The 20,943-nt window shown below is 38.4% G+C and overlaps 1 protein-coding gene across 9 annotated transcripts in view; it reads left to right on the top strand.

Moving 5' to 3' along the window:
- Window positions 1-20,943, top strand: part of LOC137249764 (reticulocyte-binding protein homolog 1-like) — a 319,862-nt gene that overhangs the window by 40,849 nt on the left and 258,070 nt on the right. For all 9 annotated transcript variants that reach the window (XM_067781637.1, XM_067781634.1, XM_067781638.1 and 6 more), the window contains 3 exons: window positions 1,930-2,364; window positions 11,834-12,346; window positions 13,772-14,197. In XM_067781637.1, coding sequence (XP_067637738.1) covers window positions 1,930-2,364; window positions 11,834-12,346; window positions 13,772-14,197 — 1,374 coding nt within the window. The remainder of the gene's footprint in view (window positions 1-1,929; window positions 2,365-11,833; window positions 12,347-13,771; window positions 14,198-20,943) is intronic.

Consider the following 20,943-nt stretch of genomic DNA (forward strand, 5'->3'; position numbering starts at 1 on the left):
TCAGACCAATTCTAAATTTTCTCGGAGAATTTTGTTCCCGCGGATTTTTTTATTCCCGCGGAAAAATCCCTCCAATTCTTTTCTCCTAGGGAGAAGAATAATTCGTTGTGCATTTCTTATTTTGTTTAAAAAATTGAAAAGTTTAATTATTGTTGCCAATTTGTTTGAAATTAAGAAATAAGGTATAAACAATGCACGTTATTGCATTTCATGTGGTATTCACTGAAATGAGTAATGAATTGGTGCCACAGCAACATCAACAGAGGAGCATAAGAAGAAGACCGGCGGGATAACACAAATCCACCGGAGTTGCCTGCATTCATTCTGCAAAGCAATTTTATGGCGGCCAAGTCGAGTTGAGTTCGCCATATGCCAAAATCTATTTGAGCGTTCTTAAAAAATCCTTGCGCAATTTCTGGATGGCTGCATCAAATATGTGAAGAGCTCTTCCTTTGCTTATGATATACTTTTCGACTTAAAATAATGAATATTGTGATTGTTGTTATTGTTGTATTAACAGTGAGAATATTGTGGTAAATACATATTTTAGCACAAATTTGTACAAATAATGTTCTTTCTTAAAATAACCAATTTCCTTTAACTATTTTGATGCATTCCCTTTAATTTAACTAGTGAAAAAACTCCTATGAAATGGCAGAGAAATCTCCTCCCTCACATTCATAATACCTACTTTTCTCCCATAACCGGTTTCCGCTTTTTCGAACATTGTTCAGAATACGAGGAAAGGGAGAAGTGAAAAAATTCACAAGGAATTTTTATTTAGAATACGAGGAATGGGAGAAGGGAAAAAACTCGCACGGAATTTTCGTTTCGAATTGGGCTGTATATCTTCATAGATAATAAGTTTTTCGGAGATAATAAGTATCTTTAGGCAGGTAAGTTCAAGCTGGCTAAGATCGCGGAAACCGAAGCCTGCAGGGACGAGTATAGGGATCTGTAGAGGATCTACAAGCACGAAATTCACAGGGCGAAGAGAGCCTCATGGAAAAATGGTCGTGCAGACATCGAGTGCTCCAGCGACACAGCTCGGTTGAGGAAAGTCCTAGCTAGGGGAAATATAGTCCATGGATTAATAAAGAAAGATAGGGAAAGACAGGGTCGCATGCGTAGTGAAGAGTCTTTATGACCTTCGATCCAGCACGGAGGACTGTTGACTTTGACGAAAAGTTTAAATCGTTTCTAGAATTCAGTTAGTGATTGGTTCGAAGCAGTTTACATAAATAACACTCCATTACTAAACGCTTAACATTTTCCATAAGCTAAGCTATGCTGACATAAATCATCCTACATTTTATGTAGGGGAGCGTTATCGATGTTGATGGTCCTTTGCCGTGTACAGATCTGGTACGTTCCGGCAACAAAACACAATAAAGGAACTAGCCCGACCAGCTCGGCAAAAATTTGGTATAACTACATGAAACCTTCTGTGCCATTCCGCCCTCCCAGCCCCTAAATCCATAAGGAATTTTGGGTCGCCAAAGACTCGACTGTTAAAGAAACAGGATTCGCCACGGGTAGCTGAGTTTGACAATTGGGTTGGAGAAGCTATATATTGCGTTGGCAATCCCTTTAAAGGGATGCGCTACACAACCCCTTGAATCAATTTGGTATTTTAGTAGCCTTTTACCACAGGCATACGTGCCGCGGGTATATTCTAAGCATTGCTTTGCATCATTAAAGTGGTGTAAGTCCAGGGTCTTAGTTGGAATACCATTTAATAAAAATATGAGCCCCTCGATGACAGTACGTACTGACGTACTGTTATGCTCCAATAACTTTAATTATTATTTTTTATTTACTAGTAGGTATGGCCAGAGAGCGCCGCACCACCCATGGACCAATCTCAAAATTTCTTAAATTATATTTTTATTCAATCGGTTAAACTTTTTATTTTGTTTTTCCAAATAGATGCCTGTTGTAACAAGCGATGAGGAATCAGAACAGTTTGAAGCGGTCGAGCAGCTAAAACCAAATATGAAACGCTGTAACGCTGAGAGAATTCACGCTAAGAGAAAATTCTTTCTTGAATTTATTGAACTGTACAAAAGCTTCCCGTCTCTGTGGGACTCAAGTGACCCGGATTATAAGAATCAAGAGTTGAGGCATATAAATTACCAAATATTATTAACAAAATATAAAGAAAGGTATCCAGATGCTGAATTGTTGGACCTTAAAAAGAAAATTAATTGTTTGCGTACAAATTATAAACACGAATTAAGTAGAGCTATAAATACCGGAGTTGAAAGCAAAGCAGTTTGTTTCAAAGCAATGAGTTTCTTAGGCAACAATGAATATAATAATTTAGAAACAAAGGAAATTGAAAATGATATTCAAAATACGGAGGTGAGTTGAATTTGTGTTATCGTAATAGAACCTTGATCAGTCGAGGAAGCATACAGTTTTGATAAGATCGGATCAGAGTAAAAACTGTGATATTGATATAATCAATGTTTGGTGGCAAAATTAACGTCAGGCATATAGTTAATCCGCTCTCTGTGTGCACCCTTCAATTAATAAACGTTTCATAAATATAAATCTATTCTTAATTTAAACATAAGTTGTATTTCCGTTTCTCATTTTGTCTCGCGAAGCAAATCTTCGTTTGGTCTACCGGAAGATTCGTTCGTGTGTTTGTATTGTGTGGCAACAAGACAGAAACTGACCGTTACGTACTTTTCGTTTAGGTTATCATTTTCTAATCCGAATACATGACGAAAGAGAGAACAATAAAAAATAAATCGCAATGAATGATCCAAGCTGATATAAAAAAGTAGATAAATATTTTCCTCGTTAATTGCGAAATTTGCCACGTTGTTGTTAGTGCTTCACGCCATCGAAAAGTTGAAACCAGTCACTAATTTTCATTAATGTCCACAAGGGGAGTCCGAGGAAACTTGCGGGTTTTGCAGGGTTGGACCAGAGAGATGAGATTTTTAGAGGCGTTGGTTCCACATTGCAATCGAAAAGATGGTGGATGTCATGTGAGGACACATTACAGACAGAACATAAATGGTTATGCGGGGGCTGATTCTGTATTAGTAAAATTTTAATCTAGTACAGTATCCAGATACAAGTTGAGCTAGAGTGACGCGTGTCTTCCTGAAGAGGTTGCTTTCCCCAATTGCGAGTTTAGGGTATTTTTCTTTAAAAACGGGTTACACCGAGCAATATCTGACATTGTGGTCCGACGCCTTTTTATCGATGTTTCTGAGGGTCTTGTCATGTTTCTCTTTTTCAAACGGCTGAATTCTTAAGTTGCTGGGAGGCGGGGCATCTTCAATCAGATGTCTGTTGGGATGGCGGGTTTCTGAGTGTTCTACAGAAACTGCTTGTTCAGAATTTAATTTCTCTCCTCTATGGGGAAATATTATTATGTATAGGTGGTGACCTGGAGACATAAGAAGACATCGCGTGTCAGTCGGGATTGGGAGGGCAGCAAATTGATTGTGTGTATATATTTTATATTCCTCCCACTTTCGTTTTTTGAAATTAATGAAAGTGCATTTCTTTGATGAAATGACGTCGGCTGATCGCCCAAACGAAAGGATTTGGGTGGTCGGATGCCAAAGTTACGATGTAGATGTTTTATCGCGCAGAACGCCATATCTTCTATTTGATCCTTTAGTATGTCAGCCCTGCTGCCTGCTTGTAAATCAGAATGCCACAGATAAGAATGTCCTGCGCATATATGTGCAAATACGAACCCTGTAAGAAATTCTTACTCATTCCGTACAAATTTTGCTAAATTCATAGATTTTTTTAAGAAACGGTTTCTTCATTTTACGTCAGCATTTTTTCTCAGTGTACATATCTCAAAAAAAAAAAAAAAATACTTCTTGGCAGCATAGCAATAGCAACAGACGAAACTTTCGTCTATCCTATCGTTCGGGATACATAACTTGACTAAAATGCACATGAAAACAAGTAAGGAAGTCTAAGTTCGGGTGAAACCGAACATTACATACCCAGCTGTACACTTGAAATGCTGTTGTTGTTTTTGTGTGCTTAATAGTGTCCCAAGGATGCGCAATAATACATATACATATGGTTCTATTCTGAACTAATTTTCGTTTAAAAGAAGCAAAAAGGATACAGAGGCTAACACCAATGACCTTGAGCGGGTAATAATGCAGTTTTCCTTCAGATATGGGGATTTACCTACCGTTTACAAGTAAGTATACAAAAAAAAGTATAAAAAGGGCAGGGTTATTAACGAAATTTTCCAACTTTCACTAGAAATACGCACTTTTACAAAATCTTTTATATAACAGAAGGCGATTTAACCGATTTAGTCCATTTTTACTGAAAATATTTCCTGTTAAAAGGCACCAAAATTTTCGTCGAGTGATGGCTACAGAAACATTGGGAAATGCATTGTAAGAAAGAGGCAGTGGCACGCCCATTTTTCAAGATTTGAAATTTTTCCCATTTCTTGTTATAATGGCACAAAATGCAAAACTATTTTTTGCTAAGATATAACTTATTATTTTTGCCTACGACCGTTTTTAAAGTCATTTATATATCAGTGGGCGTGGTCCTTAACCAATCATCCATTTTTACTAGATATATTGCCTGTTATAAGGATATGTGTACCCAATTTTGTTACGATATGTAACTTCTTCGAGTTATGGCTCCCGAAACATTGAAAATTGCTTAGACAAAAAACAGGCGGTGCCACATCCATTTTCAAAAATTTTAGTGTTTTCCAATTTAATGTTATAATACAATTTATAAAGTAAATTTCTATTGATACAAAGCTCTTTTTCGCTAAGGAGATAGCTTATTATTTTCGTCTACGACCCTTTTAAAAGTTTTTTATATAAAAGTGGGCGTGGTCTTTAACCGATCTCCTCAATTTTTTTCTATAAATATTTCCTGCTATACGGAAATTTTGTGTATCCAATTTTATTATGATCCGTTAATTTTTCTTCGAGTTATGGCTCCCGAAACACGGTGTCACTCCTATTTTTTAAATTTAAAGTTTTTCGTATTTATTGTTATAAATCCACTTGGGAAATGAAATACCATTGATATAAAGCTCTCTTTTGCAAATATATAGCTTATTTTATTCGTCCACGGCCCTTCTAAAAATCTTTTATGTAAAAGTGGGTGTGGTCGTTAGCCGATTTCGTTAATTTTTCTTCAAAGTATTCCTTATAGTAAAGGCAACCTCTCTGCCGCATTTTGTTACGATAGGTTTAACAATTTTTGGTTTATGATTAATAACATTTGTAAAATTGCTTTTATCACAAGTGGGCGGTGCCACGCCTATTTAAAAATTTTTTTTATCAAGAGTCAATATCAGTCCACACGTTAAATTTCAACATTCTAGGTATATTACACTGGTCAACAACATTTTTGTACATGGGTCGTGCGTATATTTTTTTATTGCTTTTGCACCCAGAAATAAGAATATGAACATAAAAAAGTTTTTGATTTGGTTTTGTTCGAAAAAAATGAGAAAAACGAAAAACATGAAAATTCATCAAAATTTGACATACATAGATTCGATTTATTCTAGTATAGTAAAAATCAATTTAAGATTTATTCTTATAAATTTAGTTTTAGAATACAGTTTAAATGTTTAAAAATAATTTTTCCTGCTTTTCCTGTCATATTCGGTAACATTTTCTCTTATTAACGTCCAAATATAGTCCCCCATCATGCTTTCCGTATCCTGGCCTTGGTAGTGTTTCTCAAACTCCATTAGATCTTGATGGAATCGCTCCCCGTGTTCTTCTGAATAAGCTCCATATTATCTTTGAATTTATCAAGATGTGAATGTAACATGTGCATCTTTAGCGACATTCTACATCCGATGGCGTAAAAATTCGTAATCATGCCAGTTATCAGCTCATCATAATTTTCATCCCTATGATTTCCAAGAAAGCCATGAACTACTGTCTTAAAACTGTTCCACTATAGTTTCTCCTCATTGCTAAGTAGGTCCGGGAAAATATCGCAGTTCATAATTTTTTTTATTTGAGGGCCAACAAAGACTCCAGCTTTAATTTTCGCCTCTGACAGCTTTGGAAAAAAGTCTGCAAATATTTGAAAGCTTTAGACTTAATATTAAGAGCCCTCCTCACAAATTGTTTAATAAGGCCCAATTTAATATGCAATGGCGGCATCAATATATTTTTAGGATCGACAATTGCTTCATGTTTAATATTATATCTTCCCACTCCATACTCAGTACGTTCAGGACAATGTTTTTGGCGATAGTGGGAGGCATCATTTCTGCTATCCCATAGGCATAGATAACAGGAGTGTTTGGTATATCCACCTTACTTACTTACTTACTTAATTGGCGCTTAACCGTCTAAACGGTTATGACCGTCCAACAAGGCGCGCCAGTCGCTCCTTCGCTCCGCCAACCGGCGCCAATTGGTCACACCAAGGGAGTTTAAATCGTTTTCCACCTCGTCCTTCTAACGGAGTTGGGGCCGCCCTCTACCTCTGCTTCCATAGGCGGGTTCCGATAGAAACACTTTCTTGGCCGGAGCATCATCTTTCATTCACATAACATGGCCTAGCCAGCGCACCCGCTGCGTTTTAATTCGCTGCACTGTGTTGATGTCTGCGTATAGCTCGTACAGCTCATCATTAAATCTTCTTCGGTACTCGCCATCGCCATCGCGTAGAGGTCCATAAATCTTTCGAAGAACTTTTCTCTCCACTCCCAAAGCCGCTTCATCTGCTGTTGTCATGGTCCATGCTTCTGCCCCATATAGCAGGGAGAGGACTTTACTTTTCAATTGCCTACCTAGTCCAAAGTAGCATTTATTGGCAAGATTGATTCTTCGCTGGATTTCAGTGCTGATGTTGTTGCTAGTGTTGATGCTGGTTCCCATATAAACAAAGTCTTTTACTTTATTTAATAATTTGGGAAAAATTTAAACAACGTGACATCAGGACGGACAAGGCGACAGCTGTTTCGATTATACCTTGTAAATCTGTTCAAAGCCTTTTCTCCCGGGAGTGGGAGTCGAACTCGCACTCCTACGATAGTTGAAATGGTTATAAACGCATTCAGCTACGTCATGCCTTAGTTGTTGTAAAGTTTTTCCCAATTGCCTTCTTTTTGCATATTTTAATCTTTTACACATTGCATGCTTCGTATGCAATTATGTGTTAAAGCTATGCTTGGTACGGCGGTTTTCAAAGAAACTTTGGTTTTGTTGCTGTTTTTGTTCTTGTGGACTGGGCAAAGAACACTTAGATTCAAACCGTTGGGCATGCACTCTTCCGCCCATATTTTGCTAAGAAGCTGCTGCATGCGCCTTACCAACTCCTCGCCGCCGTACTTTAATAGCTCCGCAGGCAATCCATCAGCGCCAACGGCCTTGTTGTTTTTCAATCTGGTTATTTCTATTCTAGCTTCGTCATAATCGGGCGGGGGGACATATATTCCATCATCATCGATTGCGGGACCGGGTTCTTCATCTCTGCGCGGTGAATTGCTGCCTCCAATTAGGAGAACAGAGAAGTGTTCCCTCCATAATCTAAGCACTCTCTGGACATCAGTTACAAGGTCGCCGTCTTCGTTCCTACAGGAGTTTGCCCCGGTCTTAAAACCTTCCGTCTGTCGCCGTATTTTTTGGTAAAATTTTCGGGCGTTATTCCTGGTGGCTAGCAGCTCAAGCTCCTCGCACTCACGCCTTTCCGCTTCTGCTTTTTTCTTCCTTAAAAGGCGTCTCGCTTCCTTTTTCAACTCACGATAGCGTTCACACAGTTCTCTTGTCGCGCTCGCTTTTAACGTAGCCCTGTAGGCAGCGTCTTTTCTTTCAGTTTCACCGCGGCAATCTTCATCGTACCAGTTGTGTTTTCGTGGTCGCCGGTAACCAATTTTTTCCTCGGCGGCAGTACGAAGTGCTTTGGAAATATGCTCCCACTGCTCCTGTATTCCTTCAGGATGAGTTGTGCTCTCAGAGAGCAGGTGTGAGAGTCGAGTTGCGAAATCATTGGCAGTCTTTTGTGATTGAAGCTTTTCGACGTCTAGCTTCCCTTGTGTTTTTTTGTTCCTTGGTTTTAGCCGCGTTGAGGCGGGTGCGTATTTTGGCTGCAACGAGATAATGGTCCGAGTCGATCGATGTTAGGTCCTCGGATCGTGCGCACATCTAAAACACTGGAGGCATGCCGTCCGTCTATCACAACGTGATCGATCTGATTGCGAGTATTTCGATCAGGAGACAGCCATGTAGCTTGAAGTATCTTTTTATGCATGAACCTCGTGCTGGATATGACCATTTTTCGAGCACCGGCAAAGTCAATCAGCCTCAGTCCGTTAGGAGGAGTTTCATTGTGTAGGCTGAACTTTCCGACTGTAGGGCCAAAAACACCTTCTTTGCCCACCCTGGCGTTAAAGTCACCAAGCACGACTTTTATATCGTGACGGGGGCAGCGCTCGTATGTGCGTTCTAATTGTTCATAAAAAGTGTCTTTCACCTCATCGTCCTTCTCCTCTGTCGGCGCATGGGCGCAGATGAATGATATATTAAACAATTTTGCTTTTGTAGCGGCGAGACGTTCGTCCACAGGTGTGAAAGCCAGAACTTGGCTAAAAAGTCTCTCTCCCACCACGAATCCGACGTCGAAACTGCGCTTATTCGTATGGCCACTCCAATATATGTCACAATTTTTGATCTTATTTCTTCCTTGCTTCGTCCAACGCATTTCTTGGATGGCGGCGATGTCAGATTTTGCTTTGACGAGGACATCAACTAGCCGGGCATCTGCACCAATCCCATTCAGGGAGCGGACGTTTCATGTGCATGCCCTCAATTCATTGCCCTTCAAACGTTTGCCATGGTCGTCATCAACAGAGAGTGTATTTATCCGAGGCTTGTTGTTATATTTCATTGGAGTATGGTTTTACGTGGCGGGTCCCAAGCCCAGCGCACAACCCGCTCAGCGGGGGTGAAAATATTACTTGGCACGTTTATATAGCGAGCCGCTCGCTCCAAGACAGACCCCGCTTGCAGCCGCACGTAGAGGTGTACAGACGCTGCCGATGAGATCTCCCCCGGCTGCCCTTAAACCGATTATGTCAGAGTGGCCTAGCCAGGTTGTCGCCTTCTCACATTAGCTCACCGCTAAACGGATGTTTAGCGGCTACACAGAGGATACTTGGCGGCAAGCGACCGGCAGTAGTGAGCTGCTTGAACCGCATGCAAAAGAATCGCTCTGGCCATTCCCAGGTGAATGGCGGTCAGAGGCTTTCCCCATTTTCGTGGACTTCTACACACGGCCCCCACCCACGGCCAACGGCCCCACTATCCTCCTTACATTCCAGTAAAAAAACAAACCATCTTGAAGTCTCCAATAACTTCCCACTTGTATTCCGTATATTTTATTGCAGTTAATAGCATTTTAATACTGTCATAATTTTCTTTGAGATGTATGGAATGCGCAGTGGAATAGATGGAAATTTGTTCTCATTGTGTAGTAGAACTGCTTTTAGACTTTTTTTTGAGCTGTATTACAAGGAATACCAATTGCTTCAAATAAACCTTTCACGTCATAGCAAAAACAGAGCCCATCTTCCTTACTGTAGAAACAAGAAAATTCTTCATGACGCTTTCTTTGCCGAGATATTCGAACATCAGAAGTAAATAAATTTCGTTGTTTAAGCCGCGATGCTAATAACTCTGCTTTGTCTTTTGATAGATTTAAGTCTCTTATTAATAAGACTTAAGTCATTGAGATCTTCAGAGTTGATGCGATGTGGTATTCCTGGTTCAAATTGAGGAACAAATTCGGAATGTACGGATGCAGATGAACTCGATGTTTGAAAGCTGCCTTGAGGGAATAGTTGCTTTTCCAACACAGGTGGATCAGGTACAGGATTTTGTTCTGAATGTGGTACTGGAGCGGATGTCGATGGTAGTTCCGGATATATTGTTTTCCTTAAACGTTTCCCTTTCAGTGGTTTCACTACACAAAAACAGCAATCAGTGTCATGATTACTCGGCTCCCTCCAAATCCTCGGCACTGCGAAGTTCATGGCTCTTTTCTCACCCTGGTACCAAACTATAATAAAACGTAAAGCATTTCATAACAATTTCAGTTATTATACAATTAGAACAATAAAAAAGAGAAAATAAACTTAGGCTCTAGAATGCTTCTGCAAGAGTTACATGAAACATGTGGAGCCCATTGCTTGTCCTGGTTTTTAACAGGTAGACCGAAGTAGGCTTGGTAGGTCTCGCAAATCCTTCAGTTTTTGGTTAAATCAAACTTTTTTTTGTCTTCTTATAATACATTCGCCACATATATAGCAAAACGAATTAGCCGCTCGTTTACAACTTCTCGAAGACACCATTCCTCTGTGATATTTTGTTGTTGTTGTTGTAGCGATAAGGTTACTCCCCGAAGGCTTTGGGGAGTGTTATCGATGTGATGGTCCTTTGCCGGATACAAATCCGGTACGCTCCGGTACCATAGCACCATTAAGGTGCTAGCCCAACCATCTCGGGAACGATTTATGTGGCCACATTAAACCTTCAGGCCATTCCCTCCCTCCCTACCCCCAAGTTCTATGAGGAGCTTGGGGTCGCCAGAGCCTCGTCTGTTAGTGAAACAGGATTCGCCGCGGATAGGTGAGGTTGACAATTGGGTTTGGAGAAGATATATATTGCGCTGGCAACCTGAAAGGTTGCGCTACACAGCCCCTTGAATCTGGTATTTTAGTTGCCTCTTACGACAGGCATACCTACCGCTGGTATATTCTGATCCCCTAACCCTGTGATATGCAAATACATAGTGTCGCCCACAACGAGTGACCCAAGAAACTACAGCTTCTTAAAAAAATTTTACTTACAAAAACGCTATCAGGTAGCTGGCATGCTCTATTGCTAGGCCTGCCAATCCGTCAGTAAAAGTTTCGATGAGTTTCTTAATATGTACTTAACGAATTGCCAAATCTACCTAAAATCATGTGTATCTGGGACCTTTTATCTCCTTTTTACTGTTTCTCAGCCACATTTTTTTGGTTTTTTTTTTTAAGATGAGTATGTTGTGCTTTAAGTAGATCTTTTCGCATCGCTGCATCAGGTAGCTACCCGCCGCCCTCTATCGACCGAAATAGCGCGAAAGGACCTGGTGCAAAAATGCAAAATTTTCAAATCGCTATAACTTCTACAAAACCAAATATTTTTGATTCGTAATTGCATTTTTTTTTATAGAATTGAACATAGAATCCGCATATATAGGGCAAAACCCATGTACAAAAAAAATTTTTTTTTGTTGACCTGTGTTATTTGCTAAATAATCAGGGTTTTTGTGTTTTCCAAAATGTTATTATATAAAAAGTGGGCGTGGTTATCATCCGAATTCGCTCATTTTCAATACCAATCTATTCTGAGTCCAGATAAGCTCGTGTACCAAATTTGGTGAAGATATTTCAATATTTACTCAAGTTATCGTGTTAACGGACAGACGGACGGACGGACATGACTCAATAAATTTTTTTTTCGATACTGATGATTCTGATATATGGAAGTCTTCATCTATCTCGATTCCTTTATACCTGTACAACCAACCTTTATCCTATCAAAGTACAAGTACAGCTGGGTATAAATAAAGGGTCGGGTTGGCTATGTTTCGTGTTATCACTCGTTTCTTCGCGAATTAACAACAAAAAAATTTACCAAATTATTATGTGCGAAAGTTAATACAGGGCAAGATGAACACGCTACAAAATACGAAACTGTGATTACCCCTAATACCTGTTTTCCTTTTTTAACTATGGACCAACCTCGGCTTTCGCGCTCGATTTCAATAGCTTATAATTTTATAATTGATTTTATAGATGGCAAGCGATGAAGCTAAAGATGATATGATTACCGAGGAGTATTTGGAAGACTGCGATATATCGGAAGAAAAAGCACCTGTAGAAATTGAGATCGCAAACACACAACTAAATTCTATGCAAAATTTTAAGGAGGAGAGAAAAAGCGGTCGCTTTCTAAAAGAGGAAGAAAAGTTCGTTCTTCAGTTTATTGAAATGTACAAAATCATGCCTGCTCTGTGGGATCCAAATTCACCAGGATATCTCGATATAGAGACGAAAAATATACATTACAAAATATTACTTGAAAAATATAAAGAAAGATATCCACTTGCCGTATTGCAGGACGTTAAGAAAAAAATTAACATTCTGCGGACAAATTATAACAAAGAATTAAAGCAAATTACAAGCGGCGTATTTAAAAAGAAAAAATCGTTATATTTCGATGCACTGAGTTTCTTACAAAACAATGAGTCATTGGAACCCGAATCAAATTCAACAGAAAAGGTTCTGAATGATGTAAATATTGTGGAGGTAAGTAAAATAAGTTGTTGTTTCAGCTTCTAGACGAGTCTGGCTAGGATTTTGTATTCAAACCCGTCTATAATATCTTCCAATTATGCGGAGCTCTACCGACTTGATCGGTGATAGCGTCTGGCGTTTTCTTTTCGATAGCCGATTTGCGTTAGCCGAAAAAAAAATTGGCATTGCTTATCCATCAATCGGTGCATCTGTCAGCCTATCCATTCGAGAAGTCATTCTCACATGTTTTTTTTGCTGAAATTTCATTCAAAGAAATGGATTGTAATAAAATTAAACATAATACTTTTTCTGAACGGGACTAAGATATCTGTCAAAATCGGGCATAATAGGTATGCACATATGTACATTTGTAGCAAATTTGGAAAAAGTCAAATTAAATAAAAAGTTCAAAAAAACCAGTACCCCGATGTTTTTAGTAGCCTCCTAGTCATTTATTCTTATTCTAAGTCGATTAAGTGTATAAAATCATTGGAACTGTTATTTTTCTGACCCCAGGCCCTTTTGAAAAAAAGACCATCTCTCAGCATGCAGTCTACATTTATAGACACAGCATTACGAAATTTTTGGAAAATTTCATTATATAGTTGACATCAATGCGTCGAAACATGATTTTTTCATCTGTTAGCTGCTAGCTTACTCAAGGCTTTCCAAGTTCGGTGATTTTATGTGTTCAACTAGCCCTAAAAATTGCGGTATATCTCGCCAAGGGTATATTTTCACTGTCAAACAATGCGATTGATGTTACATGATGATGCACTAAAATGCATTTTTCTCAAAAAGCGATAAGGGAATTCCGCAAAATTTTATTTCTGAACTTATTTTAGCTCACAAAACAGAAATCCGCAAAAGAATCTGCCAGAAAGGAGGGCGGAAAGATTTCGGTGGCCAAGAACTGTCGCTACTGAATGATTTGCAGCCAGGGGGAACATTCGGCTGTATTTCAATGCAATCTCCGAGAGCGTGCATGTAGTGCTAGGCTACGGAGAAACTTAAACCCACTTACTTGTTTTTTTATTAAATTCAAAATATACGATCTCATTAAAAAAACAAGCAGTTTCTTCACTTGATACAAAATCCGAGGTACTCACTTGGATGTATACTCGACACCTTATACTGAGCATGTGTACTAGCATCGATGCTTTGAACCGAATATTTTAAATGAGTACTGGTACTTGGATACTTCTTCTAAAAGTTCTATCACTTGACATGAGTAACAGACATCTGTTAACACAACAACATTGACAGTAACCGATATCTAATTAAGTACTTGAGTACGTACTCGTAGTTACTACTTTCGGAACAACACCAGTAGAAAGTCTGTCTGGTTCACATAAGTTCCTAAATGGAGTCCTAGTTCTAAAAAATGTTTGTACATATTTTTGCAATGTATTTTTCATTTTATAATGTGTTCTTTAGGGATTGATTATTGAAGACCTTACACAATCAGAAGAATATTTGGAAAATAGCAGTACATGGGAAGATGCGACATCTACACAAACACAATTTAAAAATGAAAAAAGTGCAAATAATGCTGAGATTGAGAAAATATACCCTGGGGAACTTACTAACGAACAAAAGTTCACACTTGAATTTATTGAGATATACCAGGGTTTGCCGGCATTATGGGACGTAAATTCCGTCGATTATAGTGACCGCGAATATAAGAATATACAATATCAAATTTTGCTTGAAAAATATAAAGAAAGGTATCCACACGCCAACATAAATGATGTTAAAAAAAAAATTAATTGTCTTCGCACGAATTATCGCCGAGATATAAGAAGAGGACCACCGTACGCGCTGTTCTATTTTGATAAAATGAATTTCCTTAATGGCATACAGGTGAGCTATAACTAATATTTACATATGTATATATCGCAGATATATTTTTTTTTAATTTTATGGCGGCCGCCGTGGTCCTGGGTTTAAGTCCCGGGCAAACCAACATCTAAAGAGGGGTTTCTTTTGGGGTCGCCCTGTTGTTGTTGTTGTTGTTATAGCGATAAAGATATTCCCTGAAGGTTTTGGGAAGTGTTATCGATGTTGATGGTCCTTTGCCGGATATAGATCCGGTACGTTCCGGTAACAAGCATGCCATCTCTTTTTTGTCTGCAATTTTACCGGGAATGATGCGTCTTAAATCATTTCAATATACGCCAACACGCAGGGTCGCCCCTCGGTAGTGATTTGCAAAGTGTTTTTCTGCCATGAAAAGCTTCTTAACAAAAATCTGCTGTAGCAGATGCTGTTCGGAGTCGGTAATAAACACTTGTAGTTTAAAAGAAAAAGCAATACACTACAAATTGGAAGAAAAGCTCCGCTTTAACCTCCTCGGGGTAACCACGACCAAATATTAAATTATTTTAATTATTTTTTAAAATATTCACTATTGCTTTTATGTTTAACATTTTCGTAAATTTTTCTATGACAATATAGTTCTTTCCCCATGATCAAAAAATTTCAAGCAGTGTGCTCACCTAACAAACTGAAGGTCCTAGAAGGTTCCAGCCGCGGTAGAAGTAATATCAAAATACTTAGGAAAACTTTCTTCTAAACTGGGTAGTAGTTTGTCAGACCCTTCGGGTGTATTTCTGCCATGAAAACCTTCTCAGCAAAGTCGGCATGCCATTCGGAGTCGTAGGTACCGCCAATTCGTGAGAAAAACTCAAAAGTGGCACGCCAGAAATCGGCAGAGGAGATTAGTCTAAATCTCTTCGAAGGTATATCGCACCAGTTCTTTTTATTATTAAAATGAACTGTCCCATTTTTGCACTCGAGGTAAATCTGTAGGGATTAATCGATTCTCATAAATTTTTTAGTAAATATAGCTTTCAATCAGGACAGTATGCATAAAGAAATGCCGAAAAGGGGTAAAGCGGTATATATATCGTGACGAATATTAGCATCACTAACCTGATACTAGCATCACTAAGCAGATACTAAGCAGCCACTCGTATGTACGTAAACAAATCAATCAATTTACACATACATACAAGGCAACGGAGAGATACTCACAAACACATGTAATCATCAGCCGAAGTAGTACTCAATATACACACGCATATGGCTACAAACTACAAATATACATGTATATGGCTGGTAACCAAGCATGAAGTTCGCGAAATTACTAGACCTTAGGAGAAATTAGGGAACGGGGAAACTGCGAGTATAAAAGCAGCGCAACCTGAGGCATGACTAATCAGTTTGATTCAAGCACGCTATAAGTTATTGTAAAGTACTCTCAAAGTAGTCTAATAAAGACCATTTTGTAATACAGAATATTGGAGTGATTTATTCAACAGTTTAGCGATTCGAACGTTAGCAGAAGGTTGCAAATAATCGGAATTTCACTAAAATCGTTACAATTGGTGTCAGAAGAGGAATTGTTGAATAAATTACAGAGTTCCAGAGAACAACAAGGACATGGCCAAGTTAAGTGATTTGAAGATCCAGCAGCTCAAAAAGGAGTTGGAGAACCGTGGGTTGAATACAACCGGCAATAAATCCGAACTACAAACACGATTACGACATTGGAGAAGAAAAACGAAACACCGCAGACAATGGCGAATACAGACTTGAACAAACGTCCGAAATGTTATCAAAAATATGTCATCCCAACTGGAAGAACAGGAGACACGACAAGAAGCGCGTTTTTCAGAAATGTCGTCACAAATAACATCGAAGATTGAAGCACAAGAAACGCGTATTTCAGAAATGTCGACACAGATTACATCCAAGATGGAAGCACATGAGGAGCGCTTGTAATTTCAGGTGGCACAAATGTATTCGCAGTTAGAAGCACAGGATACAAAAATTGTACAGCTCGGGGACAAAACTGATGCCGAGATAGAAGCTTTGAGAGGTCGTATACAGGAAGTGCAAATAAAGACACCATCCTTTGACGGTTCTGTTCCTTTTCAGGTCTTTAAGCTATAGTTGGAGAAGACCGCAGCAGTGAACAACTGGAATGCCGAAGATAAAGTTACTGCTCTATTCGTAGCATTGAAGGGGCCAGCAGCCGAAATCCTACAGACGATTCCCGAGAGAGAGAGGAATAATTATGAAGCGTTGATGGCTGCTGTAGAACTACGTTACGGAAGCGAACACAGGAAACAAATCTACCAAATAGAATTGCAAAACCGCTACCAAAAATCTAACGAGACTTTGCAGGAGTTTGCTTCGGGCATTGAAAGATTGGCTCATCTTGCAAATGCGGACACACCCGTGGAATACAATGAAAGGGTAAAGATTCAGAGTTTTATAAATGGCATACGGGACGTCGAAACGAAGCAAGCCACATACGCGAACCCAAAGCAAACATTTGCTGAAACGGTATACCATGCTCTGATTCAGGAAACAGCATCGCTTCTGTGTAAGCCAGCTTACAAAGCACGCAGTGTGTATGTAGAAAGACCAGACTGGGTGAATACAATATTGGAGGCACTGAAAGGATCGCAAAGCGGAGTGAAAGAGTTATCAAATGCTTCAAATGCGGGAAGCTAGGTCACATTGCACGTCATTGCGATCTTGATCCTAGTGGTTTGAACAGCATGGGTGGTTTTAAGAACAAAGCTGTAGGAGATGAACAAGAGCAAGTGACATGTAAAGATCGAGAGCTAATTCCAGCTATTGAATGTCTTGTGATGTCTGTATCGCAAATCGGAAGGAAATCGAGCACTTCTTAGTTGACCATGGCATCAGGATCGACATGCAAAAGAAGAAATGTGCGCTGATCTACTACTCAACTTCAGTTGTAGAAAGGGTTCAGCAGTAAGCGAGTGCTGGTTGAGGCGATTCGACAAAGACACCCAAAGTCAAGTTGTAGATCGGGCAAATGTTGATGGAACGAGTGGGCCAAACAAAGCAAAATCAAAGATACCTGCGAGAGAAACACTGGCATGGACAAACCCAAATGGACGCACTAAAACGAAGGAAATAATTTCCCAGAAAGAATGCAGGGGTGGTTTCAAGCGCCTTCTACTACTGTTTTGAAACGTCAAGACGATACTGATGATGCAAAGTCAATCCGTCAAGATCAAGCTCTGCGAAGTAGTTCATTGGCCAAACAACAGAGTGTGAGGGAACCACGATAATGAGTAGTATGATGAAACACAGGTACGACAAGAACAATAATTCGGAAGGTTTCCTGGAGGGAGATTTACAACCCTCATCGGTGGAAATGTTTTCCATCCAAATTTTGGTGCAGTTGGGAAGGCCCCTACAAAGTTGTGAAGAGGATCAGTGATACCATCTGCCGCATACAAACACGAAATAGAAGGGTGGTTCATTTGGAGAGGCTATCAGAGGTTAGATCGAGAGATTTGTCTGATCGGAACGATCAGACTTAGGTGGAGGGCGGTGGGACGAATATTAGCATCACTAACATGATAATAGCATCACTAAGCAGATACTAAGCAGCCACTCGTATGTACGTAAACAAATCAATCATCTTTTACGAATGCTTAGGCGCTTTTGACCATTAGCGTTTGGTGCAAACAAAAACAACTTATTTCACCATTCCAACCCGACGTTTCGCTAGTCTCTCTAGCTTTTTCAAGGGTGATCTGTGTATTTTAATAACAAAAAACAATACATTAATATAAAAAAAATACAATAATATAAAAAACATAAAAGGCATAAGTGCGTAACATTTAAATATTAGTAATCACAAGAGGCAAAAAACACTTTGAATAATATAACACGATCTATATAGAAAACTCACATAATTGGACTATTTAAAAAATTTATTAGAACTTAAACTATTTTCGGAACCATTCCGTAGTGGTATCATTGTCATACTAAAACGAATTAATGTTAGAGACAGAGGGTGTAGGCATCAGCAACGTCATCTGTGTCTTCCTTTTTGTTTATTGTTTTGTCTCTTCTTTGCAATATTCGCAGGCTTTCTAATATGTACCTGGCTTTTCCTTGTTTATATTTGTCTATGATTCTTTTGTTTTGTAGATCAGCTGCGTGCCCAGTTTGTGTTGTGTGTTGACATAATGCTGTGTTTTGTTTTTTCTTTCGTATATCTGCTTCATATTCTGCGAGCCGAACTCCTAGTGGCCGTTTTGTTGTTCCTATGCATATTTTCTTGCATTCTTCATTTTCATTGCCTTCACATGTTATTTCATATATAACGTTGTTTTGTTGGAGCTTTTCAATAGGGCTTTTTGTTTTTGTGAATATCGTCGATAACGTATGATTGGATTTGTAGGCAAGTGCAATTATGTGTTTGTTGTTGGTTAGCGTTTTGTTTTTATTTGCACCAAATGCTAATGGTCAAAAGAGCCTAAGCATTAGTAAATGTTATAAGTAAATTGACCGGAAAGTCACAAATCAATCATCATTTACACATACATACAAGGCAACGGAGAGATACTCACAAACACATGTAATCATCAGCCGAAGTAGTACTCACATATACACACGCATTCATGTATATGGCTACAAATATACATGTATATGGCTACAAATATACATGTATATAACTACAAATATACATGTATATGGGTGGTAGCCAAGCATGAAGTTCGCGAAATTACTAGACCTTAGGAGAAGTGGGTGAACGAGGAAACCGAGAGTATAAAAACAGCGCAAGCTGAGGCATGACTAATCAGTTTGATTTAAGCACGCTATTGGTTGTGAAGTATAAGTTATTGTGAAGTACTCTCAAAGTAGTCTAATAAAGACCATTTTGCAATACGAATATTGGAGTGATTTATTCAACAGTTTAGCGATTCGAACGTTAGCAGAAGGTTGCAAATAAGCGGAATTTCACTAAAATCGTTACAATATGATAAGTTTGCCCTTAGAGAAAAACCTTTATCGGGGTTATGAACTAACGGAATTTTGTCGTGTCGTGATTATGTTATGCACCCGTTTTTTTAAACCAATTTTTTTTATTGGTATTTTATTTAAAAAAATTTCTTCGTTATTCTATTTAAATTTTATTTTATCATTCAGTTTTCCCTTTAGATTTAATAGTTAACCTTTTTTTATTTTATTTCATTATATGATTCAGTTTAATTCCAATATGAGCCTGAAAATGGATATAAAAATTGTAATTAGCTTACAGACGCAACAGGCGTATGTGGTGACCTTCCAAAGCCTTCTCTAGCTATGTGAAGCAGCACTTCTATCGCCTAAAAAATAAAAATAAGGCTAATTAATATTGCCTTTCGAAAAAAACAAAGCCCGCGGCGGTTATTTCCCTTTTTAAGCAATAGACGTGATGTAGCTACGAAACGTTCCAGGAAATACATAATAATTCTGCACCGCAATACGGAAAAAGTAAGCAGGAGCTCACACTCATCCAATTGGCCTGGGATGATGTTTATAAGCCGTAAAGGTCACTTGGCTTACTGAGGCAAGTTCTAGTCTTATATACTTAATAAGAGCCAAACCTTTAAAAGTGCTTCTGTCATGAAAACCGTCAGCGACTGCCAAAATGCTGCATAGAACTTCTGGGTACCACCAATTTATAAATAAAATAAAAAGTGCAAATTGGTTGAGTTTTTTTAAACTATAATTAAAGCATAACGACAAATCATATATATTATTTCTAATTGTCGCTTTTATGTACGGGTCCCTTTTTCTCTCTTATTTGGAATCCAAATATATAAATAAAGTTTTGGTTGTAAAGATGGAGATTCGGGCTATTAGGGAGCTCTGGGCAATTTTGGTCGTAGTGCTTTTGTTTAGCTATATTTTATTAAAATAATTTGTTAAAAATAAACGATTGTGAACACACAAATAAATCTATTTGTACTATGGCTCTATTGTGAATATTTGCACTGCATTACCGGCAGTTGCTACCATACGCCAGATGGCAGCGCAACCTGTAAGTTTTAATTCATTGATAGAACAGCTGCTTTCTGTTGATATTTGATAAGAGACTTTTTAATTGGTTGCGCAAGATGCGCACGGGTCCGGCTCGTGTTTGTAACATCGCATTCACGAGTTTGTAAATATCAGATCAGAAAGAATGTGAATATCTATTTTTTTTTTTTTATTCGAAGATTTGTTTTTTATAATGAGCTCAAATTCGCGTATATAGCATCAAAACTTTAACTTTTTTTAGCATAATTACAAAGTTCACATCCATATGAGTTCAAAATACTTAATTTGAACAAATGAAAAGCATATGTTGTAAAGTTATAAACAAGATAAGTACAATATGTCAGTTTCAGTTAGAATGTAGATACTTACAGTCCTTTTAAGGATGGTAGAGATCATAGTGACGAAAATATAATTTTTATATAATACAAGATGCCTGACATACGTTCGATATTGTCTCTCTTGGTCTACTACAATGCTATTTTAGTTATCCCCAATACAAAATTTACACTTTTTGTGCCATTTATTTATGCATGCTTTGTTTACTCTTTGATTGATGCTATAGGGAAGTGTTGCACACCACAACTGAAACGAAAATTAATTTAAAATTTTGGAAAAATAACTTTTGGGTTACACGACTTTTGCGCTGATACACCGAAAGAAATGAAGCTAGTAAAATCAATCGATCAAATTGATCGCATTATGGTTAGTTCAACCGAGAGAACAAATTTCTTTGGTGATTTCAACAG

Source organism: Eurosta solidaginis, chromosome 4 (assembly GCF_040869045.1).
Source record: "Eurosta solidaginis isolate ZX-2024a chromosome 4, ASM4086904v1, whole genome shotgun sequence".
Taxonomy (NCBI): domain Eukaryota; kingdom Metazoa; phylum Arthropoda; class Insecta; order Diptera; family Tephritidae; genus Eurosta; species Eurosta solidaginis.